Genomic DNA, 23,786 nt, shown 5'->3' with positions numbered 1-23,786 from the left:
TGTTGGGAGTGGGTAGCTCATTGATGATAAGGGCTATCCACTGAGAATGTGGTTCAATTCAGCCTTGAGAATCCCCATGACTGGCACCATGGAGAAATAGTGCCATGGTCACATGGGCACAGGGACAATCAATAAGCAAGCGATTGGATTGCCTGGACAGTTCCAGGTGTCATTCAATGTATATGGGCAATATAATGGTCAGGCTACAGATGAGGCGAATTCCAATACGCAGTCAAATAGTTGCCAGGAAAATCTCAAACTCACTCAAATGAATAGATGAACAAAATCAAATTCATAACAACAGTCACCAAGACAGCTCAAACTCAAACCATTCTCACAGTCAGTAAGCTCTCCAATTCAGTCACACCCTTTGCTTTCACTCTGATCATACCATTCTCTTGAAGGCAAATGTACATTTGGAAGATGGGAGGGAGCATCAAGGTGACAGGACAATAGAAACCTGAACTGACATGATTCATTTACATTTTGTAATAAATGTATACAGGGTTTTCAATAATCACCCAAATGGATTCTTTCGTGTAACTAAAAGACCCTTCTTCCTTTTTCCAATTACCCCTATGGGATGTTACCTCTGTGGTTTCAGTTGAACCTTAGTTCATAAGTTCATGAGATATAGGAGCAGGATTAGGCCACTTGGCCCATCGAGCCTGCTCTGCTGTTTGGTCATGGCTGATATGCTCCTCACCTCCATTTTCCTGCCTTTTCCCCATAGCTCTTCACCCCATTACCAGTTAAAAATCTATCTAACCCGTCCTTAAATTTATTTACTGTTCCAGCATCCACCGCACTTAGGCAGCCTGGTCAGCCCCACACTTTAGAAAATGAAATGCTTGTGATATTTGTTGCCTCAGTTTTGGGACTTCCAATCACCCCACCAACAGACCATTACCTGTACGAGAAGGCAGGGGTTTTGGAGTTTCTGTATGGGCTGCAGTGTCAACCATTACAAGCTTGTGTTTGTGATAGTTTGCTGTGACCATCCTCTTTCCGAGGGTCTCGGGTCTACTTGGTTTACAGTGATAAATAAAAGACATTAATGAGGTGAATGAGGGTTTCCTTTTAACAAGATGCAATTTATTACTTGATAACAATCGGGCCGAAGTTAGATTAATGTTTAGACGTTGTTGTTCAGATCTTCATACAACAAGGTTTTAAGATGTTCTGGCTTTTCCCCAATTATTTCTTTATGGCATCATCAAATTGGAGTGAGTTTCCTGCAACCTCCAACAATAACCCTTTCCAAAACATTACCTTTGTTCATTTTCCGAGGTATGTAGTATTAATGGTGGCCTCAGAGTAGGAGCAGAGGTTGGGAAGTGAAAGCATCAGCAGAGGCCGAATTTCCATGTTACATTTCTCCATTTCAATTCTTATGGTGCACATGTAACTACCAAACAAGCCAAAAGCTGGAGAACACTGTGATATTTTACCAAAGTGCTAAACGACAAAGAAGCATGTTTGGGAGATGGCATAAGCCTCACAGTGAGTGCAAATGTGAGAGAATGTGATGAAGTTCTTTGAGATTGAGGGAATGCTTTGAGACAGAATGCTTTGGGAATTGGTGTGCAAAGATCAACAACTGAAAGTGTAATGGAACTCACCTCTCCGTGACCCCCATGAAATTTATGAATCTCTTACGACTCTGAATCTAGTTTCAAGTAACAATGCTCCTTTTGCCCACTTCATCCACATGCTTGGTCTAACAGCTGGCTTCTTCCACAGTAAGCAATATATCTTCGTACTCCGTCAGATCATATGTGTGTCTGTGTCTGTGTCTGTGTGTGTGTGTGTGTGTGTGTGTGTGTCATGCGGAAAGGGAGCAACCTTGCAAACTCTCTTTTTCATTGGCGTAACTGCTAAAATCACAAGGACCCCAATGTATTCCCCTTCATTTTAACAAGAAAATAAATCAGTTGGCTGGTAATTCATTGTTGTACCCACATTCAGTGATCAGTCATGAAACCCAGAGATAGTATATTAAACAACAATGAGAAAGCTCACTGCTGCATTAATTGTGTTCCCCATCTACTATAAGCAGCAACCTTCCCTTAATCCCTGTGAAGAACAGTTCAGTTATCCACACTGTATCTCCTAATAATTTCAACTTTTTCAGATTGTTAAACACAATTCATTTCCCAGGACTATGGGTTAAACACAAAATTGCATTCAAAAAAAAAACACAGAGAAAGGTGTATCAGTTATAGATAATTTCAATTATTCAGTATTTAGCAATTCCAGTGGTAATTGTTTTCTTTGAAGAACACAAAAATAAATGTTTGCCTGTACAAACGTTTTTAATGTAAACCTGCAGTAAACCAGGAGGCAGTTACCTAAAGAAGCAACCATTGCTATTTCTTTTAAAGAGATGCACAATGTAAATAATATCTCTATCGAAATCAAACAGTTTTGATCTCAATGAACAGAACGTTCACCAACTGACCTTCCCAATAGGAGTTACTGGCCCAGCTGTGCAGGTTATAGGTGTAGCTCTCTGCAACAATGTACTTACTCCCAGTATTGCTCACTCGGACCCTGGTGAGAAATGGAGATTTCTGATCCATTTGGACAAGTTTCATTGTTTGTCTGCAGCCATGTTGTATTAACGATTGTAAAATATCCATCGTTCAGAGTGAGATTGCAGAGTGGGCCTGGAAAATGTGGAATGTGTTTTAGAATTACATTTCACTAGGAACAATGCTGTCATTTCTAGTGATATAATCAAGGTCACTGTTTCACTCTGACTGAATCATTCCACTCATATGAGTAAGGTAACAGATGAGGCAGACAGAGAAGTACAGTCAGTACACTGCACACATGGCACCGTCCAGCTTTGGTTTGTTCCCTGTATGCAAGTGCAAAGCTTATTTGATACATACTTTAATCACATAGCCCAACATTAAAGTAAAAAGAGTTCCTTTAATCTGATTATCAAATTATCAAATCTGATTATATCGAGTCATCAATATATATTTAAATATTTAAAGTGGGCGGCACGGTGGCACAGTGTTTAGCACTGCTGCCTCACAGCGCCAGAGACCCGGATTCAATTCCCACCTCAGGTGACTGACTGTGTGGATTAGATCAGATCAGATTACTTACAGTGTGGAAACAGGCCCTTCAGCCCAACAAGTCCACACCGATGTGCAACCCATTCAGACCCATTCCCTTACATTTACCCCTTCGTCTAACACTACAGGCAATTTAGCATGGCCAATTCACCTAACCTGCTCATTTTTTTTGGATTGTGGGAGGAAACTGGAGCACCCAGAGGAAACCCACGCAGACACGGGGAGAATGTGCAAACTCCACACAGAGAGTCGCCTGAGACGGGAATTGAACCCGGGTTTCTGGCGCTGTGAGGCAGCAGTGCTAACCACATTCTCCCCGTGTCTGCGTGGGTTTGCTCCAGTTTCGTCCCACAGTCCAAAAATGTGCAGGTTAGGTGAATTGGCCATGCTAAATTGCCCGTAGTTTTAGGTGCAGGGGTAAATGTAGGGAATGGGCCTGGGCGGGTTGCGCTTCGGCAGGTCAGTGTGGACTTATTGGGCCAAAGGGCCTGTTTCCACACTATAAGTAATCTAATCTAAGAAATATGGATGTAGAATTTCATGGAAGGGTCACTGGTTTTGTATTGTAAGTTGAATTAAAGATTAAAAGAGAAACTAGAAATTTCACATATCCCATTGCAATTCATATATCCATTATAACAAAGACTCCACAGTACTCTGGGCAGCACGGTGGCTCAGTGGTTCGCACTGCTGCCTCACAGCGCCAGAGACCCAGGTTCAATGCCCCCCTCGGACAACTGTCTGTGTGGAATTTACACATTCTCCCTGTGTCTGTTTGGGTTTCCTCCGGATGCTCCGGTTACCTCCCACAATCCAAAGATGTGCAGATCAAGTGAACTGGCCATGCTAAATTGCCCATAGTGTTAGTCAGGGGTGAATGTAGGTGAATGGGTCTAGGTGGGTTGCTCTTCAGAGGGTCACTGTGGACTTGTTGGGCCGAAGGGCCTGTTTCCCCACTGTAGGGAATCTGATCTAAATGTCCAATTGAAAAGCAAGTTGTCCTATGTGCGAGGATTTGGAAGATGGTCATGTAAATTGTCTCTGTTAACTCAAGGCCAAATGATGCATGTCATCGCCTATTACCTATGCTATCCATAATCAAATGTGATCTAGTTGCTATTGGGAAGAGGGGATCTGGATAATGTCATTTTGAAATGAAAGTGCCAGATTTAATAGCTGAACACAAAGGGAGAGGCAGCTGTTATTGCTATTGCAGACTTACTGACTTGGAACCTCTCGACAGAGACTGCAGCGGGGACAGACAGCTAGGCACGGAGACAAACATCAAGATGACAGGCAGAGATAGGCAGCAAGAAAAGCAGAGATACAAGCAATGAGGCAGGCGGACACAGACAGACAGATAGCGAGCAGGCAGACAGAGGTAGGCAGCAAACAAGCAGACAGAGAAACAGACAGTGAGCCAGATAGATACAGGAGTTCCAGTGGTCACAGAGGAAAAAGCCCATTCCCGTTAGCCATCAGGCAGAATGCATGCACTAATACTTTCTTTCAAAGAGAAAGAACTGGTAAAAATGTAAAGATGATGGACAAGTCATCTTGCCATGACCGGGAGATGGAATCGTCAATTGTGCCTTGCTACTGGAAGCCAGTTCAAGGATTCTCAAAAAGGACGGTATGAAATTACTTTTGATGCACACTGGACTTTATGACTTAACAAAACGGGGAGAACAGAACATGTCGAAAACCGGGAGTAATTTTGTACTGATTTCAGAATTTTATGCAGCGAATACTGTCACTTATAAAGACAATGTTGCACTTTTAATCATGTGGGGAGTTATGGAAGATAACTTTTCTGCTGTCTATCCTATTAGTTGCCAACGAGTTCAGTCAATAGGTTGTTGAGTGCTGTGGGTAGATGTGAGAGCTGACCAAGTGGACAGTGGGCAACCTGGATAAATAAATTAACTAGGAAGATGGGTAGTCAGGTGATCTAGGTAAGTAGGTTGATATGTAAGGGGTGTATATGGGTTGGTTAATAGATTTGGTTAGGTTAGTGTGTATTGAGTGAGGAAGTGGTTACATGGACGACCTAGGTCAGTGGGTTGGTGGGTAGAATTGGGAAATTAGGTAAGTGAGTGGGTGCAGTGAGTAGAGGGTGAGGTGTGTAACTTGACAAGTTGGTAAGGAGGATAGGTAGAGGGATGGGTAGATAGATTCACTCCCTTCATCAGCTTTTACCCGAAATGTCAATTTTCCTGTTCCTCAAATGCTGCCTGACCTGCTGTGCTTTTCCAGCACCACACTCTCGACTCTAATCTCCAGCATCTGCGGTCCTCACTTTTGCCACACACCTGGTTGTGCCAGGTGGTTAGTCAAGTCAGATCAAGCAGGGAGTCAGGGTAGTTTGGGAATGTAGTTATACCTGGTGAGAGGTTGGTCTGGTAACTAGGAGGGGTAGAGAGGCTGGGTCAGGGATAGTCATGCTGTGGGAGCTTGGTGTATCAGATAGCCAGACAGAGTGGTCAGAAAAGATATTTGAGTCAGGTCTGCAGGATAGTTGGAGTTGGCTGTGTTTGATTTAGAAATATAGATTCATAAAATCCCTACAGCGCTGAAAGAGGCCATTTGGCCCATTGGGTCTACACTGGCCTCGAAAGAGCATCCAACCAGATCCATGAGCCCTACTCTATCCTTATAACCCTGCATTTCCCATGACTAGCCCACCGAGCCTGCACATCCCTGGACACTCTGGGCAGTTTAGCATGGCTAATCCACCTAATCTGCACATCTTTGGACTGTGGAAGGAAACCAGAGGACCCAGGGGAATCTCACACAGACACAGGGAGAATGTGCAAACTCCACACAGACTAAAATTTTACTCAAGGCTAGAATCAAATCTGAGTCCCTGGTGCTGTGAGACAGTGGTGATAAACACTGAGATAGTCTGAGATATTGCAAAAGCTGACAATACAGTGAGCAATTCATCAGTTCCTTATCACCATCGTAAGTGCAATTCTCATGTACATCAGACAACACAAGGGCTGGAAGATTTTACTGTTATGGGTGAAATGACAAGCACTTTGAACAATAGCTTTGCTGGCTTCCTCAGACTGCACAGAACAATTGCTGCAGCAGATCTGAGAGAAACTCATGTCAGAAGTCCCTCAATGTGCAGACAGACTGCTATTCCTGCCTAAAGATCCTGTTGCATCACTTTCTTCAATCAAAGTTCAATAAGAAGAAAATATGTTCCTGGCTGGGAGCCCAGTGAACGGGTAGATGAATAGTAAAAGCCTCTAATGTTTGATGACATGCGTTCATGTTACAGTGCAACCAGTTGCAAGGAGCCATCAGCCTAAAATGTCTATACTTTCCCCAATAGAAGTGAACACTGTACCTTTGGGGATCCTGCTGCATGTTTCATCTGCTCCCCACCAACTGAAGCAGTCCGCCCATGGCAGGGGTGATTGGAAGGAAGCAAACAGGTAGTACAGACTGTAGCCAATGATGCCATTGTAAGTGATGTCTATAATGGTACTGAACAGGACCATCGTAATCCCCACACCTTGAATTTGAAATAGAAGCAGGAATATTGATTTGAAACTATTTACAATTGAATCAATTTAGTACAAATGTATTCTGCTAGTTAGAGAAATCAACTGTGTTTAGTTGCAATTAGTTATTCGAAGTATTCCTGGGGCATCTCCATGCTGCTTTCAAATTATTTCCGAGATCAAGAACATTGGCAAGTATTTTAATACAATGATTAAAATCTGTAATTATTAATTTTAAAATAAGAAAGCTTCAGTCATATCTTAGTAAGAAATCAGACTTCTTAGGAAAACATATGAAGAATATGACAACTTAGAAAACAGGAACAGAAGTAGACCATTCATTCCCTCAATTCTGCTCCATGAAACAAGACCATGGCTGATCTTCAATTTGAACATCATTTGCCTGATCTATTTCCATATCACATGATGTTTTTAAATGTACAATTCTAACAATTTCAGTATTGAATGTACTCAGCGACTCAGACTCTGTAGCCCTCTAAAGCAAAGGATTGCAAAGATTCCTCATCTTGTGAGTGAAAAAATTCTCAGTCCAAAGTCAGAGTGACCATGAACCCATTGTCAATTGTAAAGACCCATCTAATTCATGGATGTCTTTTAGGGTGAGAAATGGCCATCTTTCCCTGGTCTGATCTACATGGGAAACCCTACCCACAGCAATGTGGTTGACTCGAAATTGCCCTCTGACCAATTCAGCAAGGATAATAAATGCAAGCCTAGCCAGGAACACCTACATCCCATGAATGAATTAAAACAAAAAACGGAATTCCTTGTCACTTTCTGAATCTCAAAGCAAACAATGAATTAGTGAAATTATGCAAATTCACTTCCAGCCCTTTTTCTGATTTTCCTGTAATTTGAACCCAATTTAGGGATTTTTTTTCCAGCTGAAGTTGTACACCCACTGGTTGCTGGTCCAAGTTAAATTTTTATAACCAAGATCCTAACCCTTAAACGTCATTAACCATTAACCCAGAGGGACATCCTAGCTGGACACTGTCCAGTCCTTACCCAATGTACTCATATATGCACTAGTGTCGGAAGAGTGACAGGTCCTTTATGTGTTATTTTCTGCCTTGATTCTTCAGGGACTACTGTGTCAATGACTTGTGAGATTTGGAGTTTATTTGTTAAAATGCAAAGTAGCATACCAGGTACCCTTCTTGCTCTCAAAACTTCTAACTTGTTAACTTTTCCCACTAACATTCCCCAGATCTTGGTTCGATAGCTCACTGAACTGGGAGGAAAGAAAACATTATATTTGCTGCATCTCTCTGTTCACTTTATCAGTCTTTGCAAAACCAAATCCAGACCAGATTGCATCAAAGATATCAAGCAAGGCTGGCCTCAGGCTCCACTTACTAACATGAATTAAATGCTATATTTAAACCTTTAACAAGCTCACAGTGCAGGATAAACATTAACCTTGTAACATGGGCACAGCTTTCCACACTGCAACAGGTCCGAGACTGGCAAACTGCCCAAAGGAACATTCCAAGTAAAACATTGGCATCGCAATGAAAGCGAGCATCAGGGTGTAGGGAATAAGAAACACACCTGGAAAATAGCAAGGGAAAGCTGAAATACATTGCACACACATCAGGATTAATCATACATTTTTGATTTGCAAGTTAAAACCACAGAACATTTCAGTTCATATGACTCCAGTGAAAATAAATACCATAATTGACAGAACAGTGTGACTTCAAATTGCAACTTTACTTAGAGTCATAGAGAGTCATAGAGATGTACAGCATGGAAACAGACACTTCCGTCCAACCCGTTCATGCCGACCAGATATCCCAACCCAATCTATTAGATTACTTATAGTGTGGAAACAGGCCCAACAAGTCCACACCAACCCTCCGAAGAGCAACCCATCCAGACCCATTCCCCTACATTTACCCCTTCACCTAACACTATGGGCAATTTAGCATGGCCAATTCACCTGACCTGCACATCTTTGGACTGTGGGAGGAAACCCACGCAGACACAGGGAGAATGTGCAAACTCCACACAGACAGTTGCCCGTGGCAGGAATTGAACCTGGGTCTCTGGCACTGTGAGGCAGCAGTCCCACCTGCCAGCACCATGCCCATATCCCCCAAACTCTTCTTGTTTATATACCCATCCAAATGCCTCTTAAATGTTGCAATTGTACTGGCCTCCACCACATCCCCTGGCAGCTCATTCCATACACATATCACCCTCTGCGTTAAAAAGTTGCCCCTTAGGTCTCTTTTATATCTTTCCCCTCTCACCCTTAACCTATGCCCTCTAGTTCTGGACTCCCCAACCCCAGGGAAAAGACTTTGTCTATTTACCCTATCCATGCCCCTCATAATTTTGTAAACCTCTATAAGGTCACCCCTCAGCCTCCGACGCTCCAGGGAAAACAGCCCCAGCATGTTCAGCCTCTCCCTGTAGCTCAGATCCTCCAACCCTGGCAATATTCTTGTAAATCTTTTCTGAACCCTTTCAAGTTTCACAACATCTTTCCAATAGGAAGAAGACCAGAATTGCACGCAATATTCCAACAGTGCCTAACCAATGTCCTGTACAGCCGCAACATGACCTCCCAACTCCTGTACTCAATACTCTGACCAATAAAGGAAAGCACACCAAACGCCTTCTTCACTAACCTATCTACCTGTGACTCCATTTTCAAGGAGCTATAAACCTGCACTCCAAGGTCTCTTTGTTCAGCAACACTCCCTAGGACCTTCCCATTAAGTATATAAGTCTTGGTAAGATTTGCTTTCCCAAAATGCAGCACCTCGTATTTATTGGAATTAAACTCCATCTGCCATTTCTCAGCCCATTGGCCCATCTGGTCCAGATCCTGTTGTAATCTGAGGTAACCCTCTTCGCTGTCCACTACACCTCCAATTTTGGTGTCATCTGCAAACTTACTAACTGTACCTCTTATGCTCGCATCCAAATCATTTATGTAAATGACAAAAAGTAGAGGGCCCAGCACTGATCCTTGTGGCACTCCACTGGTCACAGGCCTCCAGTCTGAAAAACAACCCTCCACCACCACCCTCTGTCTTCTACCGGTGCAAGATAAATGTTTGAGCCATTATCCTAATGTTACATTCCCAGCATACCAATTCATCTGAGACCTTCAGACTCCATGTTACCCAAAGGAGATGTTCTAGTGTAACACAGGCATGTCTGATTGAGGCATGTCTGGTCTTCCTTGCAGCTGAAAATACAACCTCTGGCTCAGGGAGTCCTCACCCAATATTGATGCCAGTTCCCATCAAGCCTCATGATTCTGACAAGGAAATTGCTGTTGATTGATCTCCCAGCTGATAAATCAGCATTTCTCCATGATGAGCACTACTTAGAGGAAGTGCTGAGGAGAGCAGAAACTATTTGTTGCTGACACTTTTGCTGTTGTTCTACTGTACATCTTGGAATCCACATGGGTCGTTTTCCACTGTACAAACATTTCATGTCTAAAGGCATGTCCAATACAGTCAACATGAACAGCAAAAGCATCTCACTCCAACTATTATTTCCCAGCACAAAACAAACAGAATGGCGGATGCTGGAAATCTGAAGCAAAGACAGAAATTGCTGGAAAAGCTCAGCAAGTCTGGCAGTATCTGTGGAGAGAAACTGGAGTTAACATTTTGGATCCAGCGTTCTGAGGAAGGGTCACTGGGCCTTCTCTCATACAACTGCTTTCTCTCCAACTGCTCCACACCATATTTCCCATAGCTGACTCACCTAGCCTGCAGAACCCTGGACACTATGGGCAATTTAACATGGCCCATCCACCTAACCTTTAGGCTGTGGGAGGAAATCAGAGCACCCGGAGGAAACTCATGGATGCACAGAAAGGAAGTGCAAACGCCATAGAGAGTCACCCAACCTGGGTCCCTGATGTTCAGGCAACAGCGCTAACCACTGTGTAATCACGTACTCTACTTGCACAGAGAGGACTGAGGGAGGCATGGGCATGAGAAGACAATGAGATGAGGAAGAGAGTGATTTAATGGAGGTGTGAGGCACCTCAAGAGAGGAATTGATGAAGCTGGAAGGTGTGTTATTCAGTTCATCACTGCTCAGGGGAATATGACTAAGTGAGAGAGGCATGGCACCTGAAAGAGTTGTCCCACTGACTTCTCCCTCCCTTCTGAGATCCCGAATTTCCTTGGTAACTGGTGAGAGCACACTGCTGCTGCCAATTTCCATCCTTACTCAAAGACACTGTCTTGTTGCTCTGGTAGTTGAGAGAATACTCCACACTGTCATTCCTCAGATCCTGCAACAGGATATTCAGCAAGGAGTGAGAAACATAGCCATCCTGGGTCTCTCCCCATTCCTTATGGTGGTAGCAGCCTCAAACTCCAAAGCCAGCAGAGCCATTCCAAACTTTGTCCAAGTTCCTTAAATAGAAACGCTATGTTTGACAGAATGGGTGCAACATCCCCATCCCCATCCACCTTCCTGGTTTGCCACTGGGAAGCTGACACCGTAACTTGGAACCTTGGCAAAACCAGAGAAAAGGAATCATCAGATTCCACCATTGACAGACTCAAGGGGAGGACAATCCACCCATGGTGTCATGGATAACAAGCCAGGATTTGATTGTGGACTCACCACATAAACACAGTGGCTACAAGAGCAGGTCAGAAGCTAGGAATACTGCAGTGCTCAACTCACCTCCTGACTCTGCAAAGCCTGTCCATCATCCACAAGGCACAAGTCAGGAATGTGATGGAATACTCCCCACTTGCCCGGATGAGTGCAGCTCCAACAACACTCAAGAAGCTTGACACCATCCAGAACAAAGCAACCTGCTTGATTGGCATTATATCCACAAGCATCCACTCCCTCCACCAACAACACTCAGCAGCAGCAACAGCATCTACTATCGACAAGATGCATTGTGTAAATTCATCAAAGATCCTCAGGCAGCACCTTTCAAACCCATGACCACTTCCATCTAGAAGGACAAAGCAAATATATGGGAACACCAGCACCTTCAAGTTCCCCTCCAAGCAACTCGTCATCAGGTCTTGGAAATATACTGTTGTTCCTTCATTGTCACTGGGTCAAAATCCTGGAATTCCCTCCCTGATGGCTTTGTGGGTCAACTGCAAACTTCAAACTTCAGACAAATTGCAGACGATTAAGAAGGCAGCTCACCACCACCTTCTCAAGGGCAACCAGAGATGGGCAATAAATATTTCCCCAGCCCACACCACACAAAATGAATTGTAAAAATAAACCATGGTTCTGCCATTCTCACATTCCAATCATTCAATCTGAACTGTCAATATCCTTTCTCCCCCTATTACTCCAACCCCAACATTATTGTGTAAATGCTGCCCCTCCATATTTCGCATCAGCTTTGATGAAGAGTCACCTAAACTCAAAACATTAGCTTGCTTTCTCTCCATGGATGTTGCCTGTACAGCTGTGATCTCCAGGATATATTGTTTTCGGCCCAGATTCCAGCATCTGATATAATTTGCTTCTATCCAGAACCCTGTGATGCCTGCTCTGTGCCAAGGTTCAGAACTCTGGGCTGCAGAGGGACTTGAGGTGAGTGTGGATCTAGTTGTCATGGTCCCCAGTGACATAAATAGGATTAGGAAATGCATTCAGAATAGGGAGTATGAACTGGAAGGGTCTAACTCAGAAAGCAGCACCCCAATGATCTGAGTCATAAGACCATGAGACATTGGAGCAGAAATTAGCCCATTCAATCAAGTTTGCTCCACCTTTCAATCACAGCTGATAATTTTCTCAACCCTATTCTCCCACTTTAACACTTGATCCCCTTGACAATCAAGAACTTATCTATCTTCATCTTAAATATATTCAATAACCTGACCTCCACAGCCTTCTGTGGCAGTGAATCCATTAGAGAGAGCCATTACAGAGACATGAATGTGTGGCTCAAACACTAGTGAGACAGTGCTGAGTTTTACACAAATAGTTGGGCAACAGTATGTGAGGGGAGATGTGGTAAACTAAAGGGAAATGACAGGGCAATAGTGCAAAGTAACAACTTGAAGATTCAGCTTGTGACCAAACAATACAAAACATGTAAACACAAGATTACACCAACTGACAAGGGCAGAGATTGCAAAATCATAAAAGATGGAGTTAAGGAGCAGCATGGTGGCTCAGTGGTTAGCACTGCTGCTTCATAGTGCCAGGGACCTAGATTCATTTCCAGCCTCGGGCAACTGTCTGAATAGAGTTTTCACATTCTCCAGGTGCACCAGTTCCATCCTACTGTCCAAAGATGCACAGGTTAGGCAGATTGGCCATGCTAAATTATCTATAGTGTGCAGGGATGTACATGTTAGATGGAGTAGCCATGGGAAATACATTTCCCATTTCTGGGAATGGGGAGGGGGAGGGGTGTGGAATCTGTGCAGGATGTTCTGGGCAGTGTTCACTCGATGGACCAAATGGCCTGCTTCCCCACTACAGGGATTTTATGATCCTATTAAGTAAAATAAGTACTTTTGGAGCCCTGAACTGCAGCGGGAACATCCCCAACACTTGACCAGAATCCGCAGGTTCAAATCCCAGTTTCCCTTCTAGACTCAATGTGCAATGAAATAGGATTAGAGTGGTGTCTCTCCACCCTGCAGGCTCCCTGCCTCTATTCCTGATAAAGGGCTAATGCCCGAAACATCGATTCTCCTGCTCCTCGGGTGCTGCCTGACCTACTGTGCTTTTCCAGCACCACACCCTTCGACTCCTTTGCGTATTTTTGAAAATCTGTCCAATCATCTGACCTGCCTGTAATATTCAGAGAATCATTTAACAATTCTTTCAATTTAATACTATTCTTAACTTACTTATTTAGCAACGGATTTTTCTCACTTCAACCTTGCTAAGAATTATCAAGTAAGTCCTTAAGTGTCTGCCAATACACCTCTTCTATCCTAACTTTAAACCTTCTTTCTCAGTTAACTTTATCCAACTTTGCCTTCATGCTCTTTTAATTACCTCCAGCTGGATTTGCCATACCAGTCTCACATCCATACTTAGCTTAAAAACTGTATGTGAAGTATGATCTTTTGTGATCATATTACATCCCTTGCTATGCGCTGATTGGTCAATCCTATATCATTCGGTAAAAATGAGGACTGCAGATGCTGGAAATCCGAGTCTGGATTAGAGTGGTGCTGGAAAAGCACAGCAGGTCAGGCAGCATCCAAGGAGCAGGAAAATCGATGTTTCAGGCAAAAGCTCTTCATCAGGAATAGAGGCAGGGAGCCTGCAGGGTGGAGAGACACCACTCTAATCCTATTTCATTGCACATTGAGTCTAGGAGAATGACTGAAAATTAGTGAAGGTAAAGAAATTAAATATAAGAGAAAGTTAGCTTGGAATATAAAATTAGATTTTAAGAGTTTCTACAGTGCTTGTAAAGAAACAAGTATCTTAAACCAATGTTGGACATCTGGAAGAGGAGTCTAGGGAATTAATAATGTAAGACAAGGATGTAGAGGCACTGAATAGTGTTTTTGGATCTGTCTTCACTGTTAAACCCCACAAAAACCTCCCAAAGATATTTGAAAGTCAGGGCAAAAGGAAGGGAAAAAAGTAAAGCAAATGTGATCATTATGAAAACATGTTGGGAAAACTATTAAATCTAAAATGGACAAGTATGTGAGATGATGGCAAAGTGGTAATAATATTGGATGAGTAATCCAAAAAAACAGAATAATGTTTGGAAATGTGGGTTCAAAAAAGGATTGGTGCTGGGTCCACTGTTGGTTGTCATTTATATACCTGTGATTTGGATGAGAATATAGAAAGTATGGTTTGTAGGTTTGCAGATAACACCAAAGTTGGTGGGAGAGTGATCGGTGAAGAAGGTTATCTAAATGCACAATGGGATCTTGATCAGCTGGTCCAATGGGCCGAGGAGAGGCAGATGGAGTTTAATTTAAATAAACGCGAGATGCTGCATTTTGGTAAGACAAAGCGAAAGTGAGGACTGCAGATGCTGGAGATCAGAATCTAGATTAGAGTGATGCTGGAAAAGCACAGCAGGTCAGGCAGCATCCGAGGAGCAGGAAAATCGACGTTTCAGGCAAAAGCCCTTCATCAGGAGAAGCCAAGCCAGGGCAGGACTTACACAGTTAATGGTAGGGCCCTGGAGAGTGCTGTGGAACAGAGACCTCGGGATACAGATATATAGTTCCTTGAAAGTGGCATCACAGGTAGACAGGATGGTGAGGAAAGCAATTAGCACAGTTGCCTTCATTGCTCAGAACACTGAGTATAGGAGTTGGGACATCATGTTGCGTCTGTATAGGACATTGGTGAGGCTGCCTTTGGAGTACTGTGTATGGTTCTGGTCAACCTGCTATAGGAAGGATGTTATTAAATTAGAAAGGGGGCAGAAAAGATTTATAAGGATGTTACTAATTATTAATAATGTGGATAAAAAAGGACTTTTCCTGAGTGGGCATAGGTTTGAGATGAGAGGGAAAGATTTAAAAGAAACCTGAGGGGCAACTTTTTCACACAAATGGTGTGCGTATATGGTATAAACTGCCCGAGACAGTGGTAGGTGCTGTCTTAACGTTTAAAAGACATTTGGACAAGTACATGAATGGAAAGGTCTAAAGGGATATGGGTCAAACGCTGGCAAATGGTTTTAGTTTAGTTTGGGAAACCTAGTCAGCAAGGACGAGTTGGTTCAGAGTCTGTTTCCATGATGTATGAGTCTATGAATCTCGCCATGGAAAAACTAAAAAACAATAAAAGTTCTGAAATTAAAATGTCATGGGCGGCACGGTGGCACAGTGGTTAGCACTGCTGCCTCACAGCGTCAGAGACCCGGGTTCAGCTCCCGCCTCAGGTGACTGACTGTGTGGAGTTTGCACGTTCTCCCCGTGTCTGCGTGGGTTTCCTCCGGGTGCTCCGGTTTCCTCCCACAGTCCAAAGACGTGCAGGGTCAGGTGAATTGGCCATGCTAAATTGCCCGTAGTGTTAGTTAAGGGGTAAATGTAGGGGAATGGGTGGGCTGCGCTTCGGCGGGTCGGTGTGGAGTTGTTGGGCCGAAGGACCTGTTTCCACACTGTAAATCTAATCTAAAAAACCTCATGGTGACTGTATTACCACTGTTGATCATCATAAAAACACACAAGGTTCACAAATGGCCCTTTAAGAAAGAAATCAAGCATCCATACCCAGGGGTCTGGCCTGTATGTAACTCCAGATTGACAGCAATGTGATTACGTCTTAACTTCTCTCTGGTCAATTAGAGATGGGCAATAAATGGTGACTTAGCCAGTAATGTCCACATCCTGTGAACGACTAACAAAAACCCCAAGGATCTCATAACCTATAACCTATAGTTTTTCTAAACTATAGAGACAGCAAACACGGGGGTTGTAATGTCCCAAAACTTCTACATTTTCAAAAGATACAAAGTGATTGGAAGTTAGCAAATAACACCCGAGTTCTAAATGGAAGGGATGCAGAAAGCAGGACATTTTGGGCCTAACTTATCTCATAGGGAAGTTCTTGGAATCCATTAAGGTCAACATGGCGTTATAAAAGTGAAATTATTTTAATGTGTTATGACAGCTCATTCAGCAAGTAACAAGCAAAGTGAATAAAGGAGAACTTGTAGATATGGTGCACGTGGAGTTCCAAAAGGTTTTTGACACATGAAAGGCTACTGTACAAAAAAGTAACTCATGATGGAAGTGTGAATATATTAAGATGGATAAAGAATTGGTTAGCTGAGCAAAAGCTGGGTTGGCAAACTGTAACTAGTGGGAGTGTCACAAGGATCAGTGCTGAGGACTCAAATATTTACAATCTATACCAAAGACTTCAATGAGGGGATCAAACATCTTGTCACCAAATTTGCTAATGACATAAGGTCAGAAAATAAGTTGTTGAGAGGATGACAATTCTTTACAAAAGGCCACAGATAGATTAACTGAGTGGGCAAAAATGTGGCAGATGGAGTATAAGGTGGGAAAGTGTGAGCTTGTCTACTTTGACAGGAAGAGGAAAATAGTGACATTGTATTTATATGTAATAGGAAAGTCATTATAGTCTTCCCAAGTCAAAGGGCTGTTCTCTCGTTAGTTTTTAACCTGAGGGCCACGAAGACTCACGTGAAGGGAGAAGTTGAGAAGAAGAGTCCTTCATGGTACCTTCACCTGTGCAGGAATTGTACCCACACTGTTGGCATCACTCTGCATCACAAGCCAGCCATTCGGCCAACTGAGCTAACCAACTACTCCCTATTTATATGTGGAGAGGCTGTGATACTCTGCAGTACAGAGGGATCTAGGTATCCTGGCATCATGAATCACAAAATATTAATTACACAGGTTCATGAAAAGATTACAAAGGCAAAAAGAAATGTTGTTTACTTGAAGGGAAGCGGAACGGAAATGTAGAGAAATTTACTGTAGTTGTACAGGGCCTTGGTAAGATCACATCTGGTGTACTGTGTACAGTTTTGATCCCCTAATCTGATATCAATGTTATCAAAGCAGTTCAGAGAAGGTTCACTTGACACATTCCAGGGAAGAGGTTTTATCTCATGAAGAAACATTGAACACGTTAGGCCTTTACACACTGGAGTTCAGAATGAGTAGTGAGTTTTTTATAGGTCTTGAAGGAACTTGATTAGGTGGATATTGGGAGGATGTTTCCTCTTGTGGTAGAGACTAGGTTAGGGGACACAAAGTAATGAATAATAAGTCTTGTTTCTAAGATGCCAGACAGAAGAGTTTGTTTTATCTCTCCATGAGTTATTATCCTGCGAAATGTTCATCCTCAGAAAACAGTGGGGGTTGAGTCACTGAATTCATTCAAGTGTCTTAGATTGTCAATGGACAACTGAGTTAACATCTGTCATAGATAGGTAGGAAAGTAGAACTGAAGACACCATAGATAGGTCATGACCTTATTGAATGGCAGAGCAAGCACGTGTGCCAAATGGCCTTATCTTGCTCCATGTTCCTAATTGAATTTAGCACCTCAAACAGGGCTAAAATGAGACACTCTAAAAGAAAATGAGCATTTCCTTCCCCTATGGTTCTAGCCCTCTTGAAACAAAGATCAGTATTCCACTGGCCTTTACTGATTCGCTCCCAAATTCAAATCCAATCAAGATGAATTAATTAATTGAATTCATTACATCTGACAGCTTACAGACTGGAACAAAAATAGCAATAAAAATGTTATAAAACTTCAACTGTTTTGCAAACATCATCAACTAAACAGGTCAATGCCATCCCTAACCTGTCTGGTCAATCTATGCCTCCAGTGTTGCATCATGTAATTTACTCTTCCTTTTCTCAAGAAAACCCTATGCTGTAAGATCGCCCACTTTCCAGGGTAAATATGTTATAACTGGCACCATTTGTCATGTAATTTGTTGTCACTGGCATTAGAAATTTTGAGCCTGCATTGTTTGTCACGGACAATGCATTGGACTCAATATTCTTGTTAATTCAATGCTTTCTACAGTGCTATATTTTGGATTTCTCTATAGTACCTCCTCCATTTCTGAAAGCCAGGTACGGGAATCTCCAGACATTGCTCAGACCCACAGCACAGCCGATCACCGATAGAAAGTAGTCAGTCTTGGAGGACCAGTTACCTCTTTCCATGTTCTCATCAGCTTCACCCACATGTTTACTGGGGGCTACCTGGAGGAGAGGTGAGAGAGAAAGAGGAAGCTTAAGACCTTGACCAGAACTCTTATATACATCTGCCAACAGAAATACAGCAAGGAGATTCTTCTTACCAAGGTGAGTGCATTTCTAAGCAGATTTGAACAGATCAAACTACTGGTGTCTCAGAAAACTAGCAGAACCAGTAGAGAAACAACGTCTTAGATTCTCATCCTCAGAAAACAGTGGGGGTTGAGTCAGTGAATTCATTCAAGGCTCTTAGATTTTCAATGGACATCCAGGGAAAAAAAGGTCATAAAGTCCACTCAGCCCCCCTTCACCCAGGGAAAAAAAGCCCCAGCCTATCAAGCCTCTCTTTGTCACGCAAACACTCCAGTTCCAGTAAAATCTTTTTTGTACCTTACCTGTTTAATAACATTCTTCTTATAGCAGGGTGACAAGAATTGTACACAGTACTCCAAATGTGACCTTAACAATGTCTTACACAGCCGTAACATGACATTTCAACTTCTGTTCTCAATGCTCTGACCAATGAAGACAAGTGTATGAAACGCCTTCTTTACCAACCTGTCTACCTGTGATGCCACTTTCAAGGAACTATGTCCCTGTACCTTGAGGTCTCTCTATTCAACAACAGTCCTCAAAGTCTGACCATTAATTGTGTAAATCCTGCCCTAGTTTCTCTTACCAAAATGCAACACCCTGACTTTATCTAAATTAAACTTCATCTGCCATTCCTCAGCTTATAGATCCAACTGATCAAGATCCCATTGTACACCTAGTAACCTTTCTCACTGTCCACTGTACCACCAATTTTGGTATCATCACAAACTTACTAACCATACATCCTATATTCTCCTCCAAATCATTTATATAAATGACAAAATACACTGGACCCACCATCGATCCTTGTGGCACACCACTGGCAATATGCTTCCAGTCTCAACAACAACCCTACACCACCACCTCTGTTTCTGACCATCCAGCTAAATTTTAAAATCCAGTTGGCTGGCTCTCCTTGGAACTCATGTGAAATCACTTTACTTGCCAGTCTACCATGTGGAACCTTATCAAAGGTCTTGCAAAAGTCCACGTAGACAGCTACCGCTCTGCCTTCATCTATCTTCTTGGTCACCCCTTCAAAAAGACTCAATAAAGTCTGTGAGACATGATTTCCTCTGCACAATTTTAGGCTGACTATCCCTCATCAGTTCTTGTATTTCCAAACGCATGTAAATCCTGACCCTCAGAATTCCCTCCAACAACTTACCCATCACTGATATCAGGCTCACTGGTCCATAGTTCCCTGGCTTTTTCTTAAATGGCAGATCGTTAGCCAACCTTCAGTCTTCTGGCACCTCACCCATGGTTGTTGATGATACAAATATCACTACAAGATGGCCTACAACTTCTTCCCTACTTCCCACAATGTCCTGGAGTACACAAGATCAGCTCCCAGGGATTTATTAACCTTTTGGCATTTTAAGACCTCCAGCATTTCCTCTTCTTTAACGTGGACTCTTTTCAAGAGATCACTATTTATTTCCCCAAGTTCCTTGCTTGCTTCTTTCTCCACAATAAATATTGACATGAACTATCCATTTAGGATCCCATCCATCTCCTGTGGTTCCATACAAAGATGGCCTCATTGATCTTTAAGGGGCCCTATTCTCTTCCCAGTTACTCTTTTCTTCTAGCATACTTGCAGAATCTCTTTGTGTCCTTCTTTACCCTATCGACCAAAAGTATCTCACATCCCTCTTTTGTCCTCAGATTTCCCTCTTAAGTGTACTCCTACACCCCCCATACTGCTCAACTGTCTGTACCTGGCATATGACTCCTTCATTTTCTTGACCAGAGCCTCAATTTCTCCAGTCATCCAGTGTTCCCTACTCCCACCACAGCCTTACCCTTCACATTGACAGGATCATGCTGGCCCTGAACTCACGTTATCTCACTTTTGAAAGCCTCTCACTCACCAGGCATCCCTTTAACAAAGAACAGCACCCCCAAAACAACTTATGAAAGTTCCTGTCTAAAACCGTCAAAATTGGCTTTGCTTCAGTTTAGAATTTTAACTGGTGGACTAGGCCTAGTCTTTTCTATAACCATTTTAAAACCAATCAAATTATGGTCAAAGTACTTCCCCACTCACACCTCAGTCATTTTCCCTGCCTTATTTCCTAAGACGAGGTTGAGTTTTGCCCCTTCTTTAGTTGGTCCATCCACATTTTGATTGAGAAAGTATTTTTGTAAATACTTAAATTCCTCCCCGGCTAAGTCCTTAACATTATGGCAGCTTCCAGTCTACATTTGGAAAGTTAAAATCCCCTATTACAATCTTATTATTCTCACAGCTCCCTATATATTTGCTTCTCCATTTCCCCCTGACTGTTGGAAGGCCTACAGTACAATCTATCAATGCGATCACCCCCACCTCCCAACTTTCTTATTTCTTAGTTCTTCATCAGATGATCCCCCAGGAATATTCTTATACTCAGGTGATGTTTTCCTGAATCAAAAACACCTTTCTCCCTCCTCTCTTGCTTTTCCTACTATCCTTTCTGTAACATCTATAGCTCAGAATATTGAGCTAGGTAAAAACAACGACTGCAGATGCTGGAAACCAGATTTTGGATTAGTGGTGCTGGAGAGCAATATTGAGCTGTCAGTCCTGTCCCAAATGCTAATTGCACATGAAGTATTGCTTTTATATTGTATCTAATATAGATGCTTTTCCCTTTGTGCAAGGGTTTAGGACCGGGGGCAAAATCTCAGAATAAGGGGTTGCACATTTAGAACAGAAACAAGGAGACATTTCTTCTCTCAGAGGGTAGTGATTGACCTGCAATTCACTCAATCGAGCCGACTGTACTCACTGTTCACAATGTGACCTCCTATGTGGTGGGAGAGACAAAGCAGACTGGGTGACTGCTTCATCAAACACTTTCGTTCTGACCGGGAAAATATGGGAAGTTAGCACTAGGTGATAGAATCAGTGCAGGCACAATGGGCCAAATAGCCTCCTTCTGCACTGTGACATTTTAAGATCTTTGAACACATCATCTTCTCTGTTTTCTTCCGATGTTTTGTGCTCTTTTCTGCTGTCAGGAGAGATCAAAAAAATGAACTGTTGTGTGCGATACAGGGTGACTGTAAGGGACAGGATTGACATTGCAATAACTGTCACTGAAAACTGATCACCTGGGGGATTAATGACCTGGTGATATTATTGCCAGACTATTAACCCAGAAACCTAACCCAGGTTCAAACCCCACCATGGCAGAGAGTGGAATTGAACTCAATAAAGAATTGGGAATTAAGAGTCTGATAATGACCATTAATCCATTGTTGATTGTCAGAAAATCCCAATTTGTTCACTAATGTCTTTTAGGGAAGGAAATCTGTTACCTTCAGCTGCTTTGGACTCCAGACCCACAGCAAAATGGTTCATTCCTAACTGTCTCTGGGCAATTAGGGATGGGCAACAGAGTCATGCAACATGGAAACAGGCCCTTCAGTCCAACCAGTCCACACCAACCATGTTCCCAAACTGAACTTGTCTCACTTGCCTATGCCTGGCCCACATCCCTCTAAACCTTTCCTATTCATGAACTTACCCAAATGTATTTTAAATGTTGCACCTGTACCTGCATCCATCATTTTTGCTGGCAGTTCATTCCACACACAAACAACCCTCTGTGTAAAAAAGTTGTCCCATGTCCTTTTAAATCTTTCTCCTCTCATCTTAGAAATATGCACCCGAGTTTTGAACCCACACACCCTTTGAAAAAGACTCTTGTCATTCACCTTATCTATGCCCTTCATGATTTTCTAAACCTCAATAAGGTCACCCTTCAACCTCCTTTTCTCCAGTAAAAGAAGTCTCAGCCTATCCTCATAACTCAAATCCTCCATTCCCAGCAACATTTTAGTAAATTCTTTCTCAACCCTCTGCTGTTTAGTAAAATCCTTCCCATAACAAGGTGACCACAACTGCACGCAGTTCTCCAGAACAGGTCTCACCAATATCCTATAAATGCGGGCCTACACTCAGCAGTGCATTGAAAGGAAACTGATATGGGGGAGTTGCTTCAACATTGTGCCCCAGTAGGCTGTATTGCTAAGGGAAATCTTGTGCACAATGTGACTGGGGAAGGCAGAATAAGTGGGTTTGCACTTGTACATACTGTAACAATCACCTTTACTGCTCTGATCAAGTAATTTATGTCATTGTATCCAACACATTGCTGCTCCATAATCATGCCTGTGTATTCTTAGGCTGCTTCCTTCCTTGAAACACAGGGACAGGATTTCCTTTCAGACCTTCCAGCCAGCAGCATGTTGCTCAGGAATACATTGAACAATTTTGTCGCTGCCCTCCACATTCAGCTTCCGCCCCTAACCCTTCAGCAGTGTTTCGATCCTGACCTGAACAAATAGTCAATATAAATAATGGAGTTAAAACAAAATGGCATTTCATCCACCCACCCACCCAAGCCAGTCTGCAAACCTGCAAGTCAGACGGAAATAGAGTGGCTCAGTTAAAGATTTCACTGATGACTACACTGGTCCAATCTCTTGATTCCTAACAAGCTGTTAGCACACCCTCCACTAAAACCCCACAGACAGAAAATCACAAGCTGAATCCCAACAGCATCAACCTCTATATACAGAGTTTCACATACATTTACATTCTTGCGTTGCTCAAGTATCACAGTGCCCTCAGGAGGGTATTTTTGACGGTCACTCGGAGGTAAAGCCAATTCATTCTTATCCATTCTTTATCACACTTTAAGCGTTTTTCTTGTGCAGCTTTTGTGTAAACCTTTCTCACATGGGTTGTTAACAGCATTGGGTAACAATTTCATCTCCGAATCAGGGCTGAGAGCAGTACAAGGTCCAACGACCCTGCAGTTGGTGGTCAGTTTGTTAAAAGGAAAATAGTCCTGTTTACACACGTCAGGATTAGATGCAAGGTCCCAGGTGATTTCTACCACCAATCCAAACATTCCAGGTCAGCTATTAGTTGTAACCGTTTCCACACAGTCTGTTTTAAAATGACAGATATTCCTTTTTCTTGTTCATTTGTGCAAGTGGGCATTGCTGGCAAGGCCAGAATTTATTGACCAACTCTAATTATCTTGAGGAGAGGTGATGGTGAACTGTGTTCTTGAAGCACGGAACTCCTCAGGGTGCAGAGACACACATGTGATGCTGTTGAGGCAGGAGTCCCAGGATTCAGTGAGGAACAGTGATATAATTCCAAGTCAGGATGGTGTGCAGCTTAGAGTGGAATTTTCAGATGGTGCTGTTCCCATGCACCTGCTAACCTTTTCCTCTGAGATGGTTGAGTTTGTTGGATTGAATGGTGAGGAGAAGCAGCCTTGGAGAGTTACTGCAGAGTATCTTATTTGGAGTTCACACTGCTGTTACTGTGCATTGCTGGTGAAAGTACCAAATGCTAAAGATGGTAGCTGACAGGCCAATCAACTGAGCTGTTT

At 42.8% G+C, this 23,786-nt stretch overlaps 1 protein-coding gene across 1 annotated transcript in view; it reads right to left on the bottom strand.

Annotated features, from left to right (window-relative positions):
* Positions 1–23,197, bottom strand: part of LOC140495735 (sodium- and chloride-dependent neutral and basic amino acid transporter B(0+)-like) — a 38,450-nt gene extending 15,253 nt beyond the window's left edge. The window contains exons 1-5 of the mRNA XM_072594787.1: positions 22,971–23,197; positions 18,144–18,297; positions 8,048–8,179; positions 6,448–6,615; positions 2,531–2,669 (exon numbers count right to left, since the gene is read on the bottom strand). Coding sequence (XP_072450888.1) covers positions 2,531–2,669; positions 6,448–6,615; positions 8,048–8,179; positions 18,144–18,297; positions 22,971–23,063 — 686 coding nt within the window. The 5' untranslated portion in view covers positions 23,064–23,197. The remainder of the gene's footprint in view (positions 1–2,530; positions 2,670–6,447; positions 6,616–8,047; positions 8,180–18,143; positions 18,298–22,970) is intronic.
* Between the last annotated feature and the right edge of the window lie 589 nt (positions 23,198–23,786).

This window comes from Chiloscyllium punctatum, chromosome 25 (genome assembly GCF_047496795.1).
Source record: "Chiloscyllium punctatum isolate Juve2018m chromosome 25, sChiPun1.3, whole genome shotgun sequence".
Lineage (NCBI taxonomy): Eukaryota > Metazoa > Chordata > Chondrichthyes > Orectolobiformes > Hemiscylliidae > Chiloscyllium > Chiloscyllium punctatum.
Note: the sequence above shows the minus strand (reverse complement) of the source record. Positions and strands in the feature narration are given on the sequence as shown.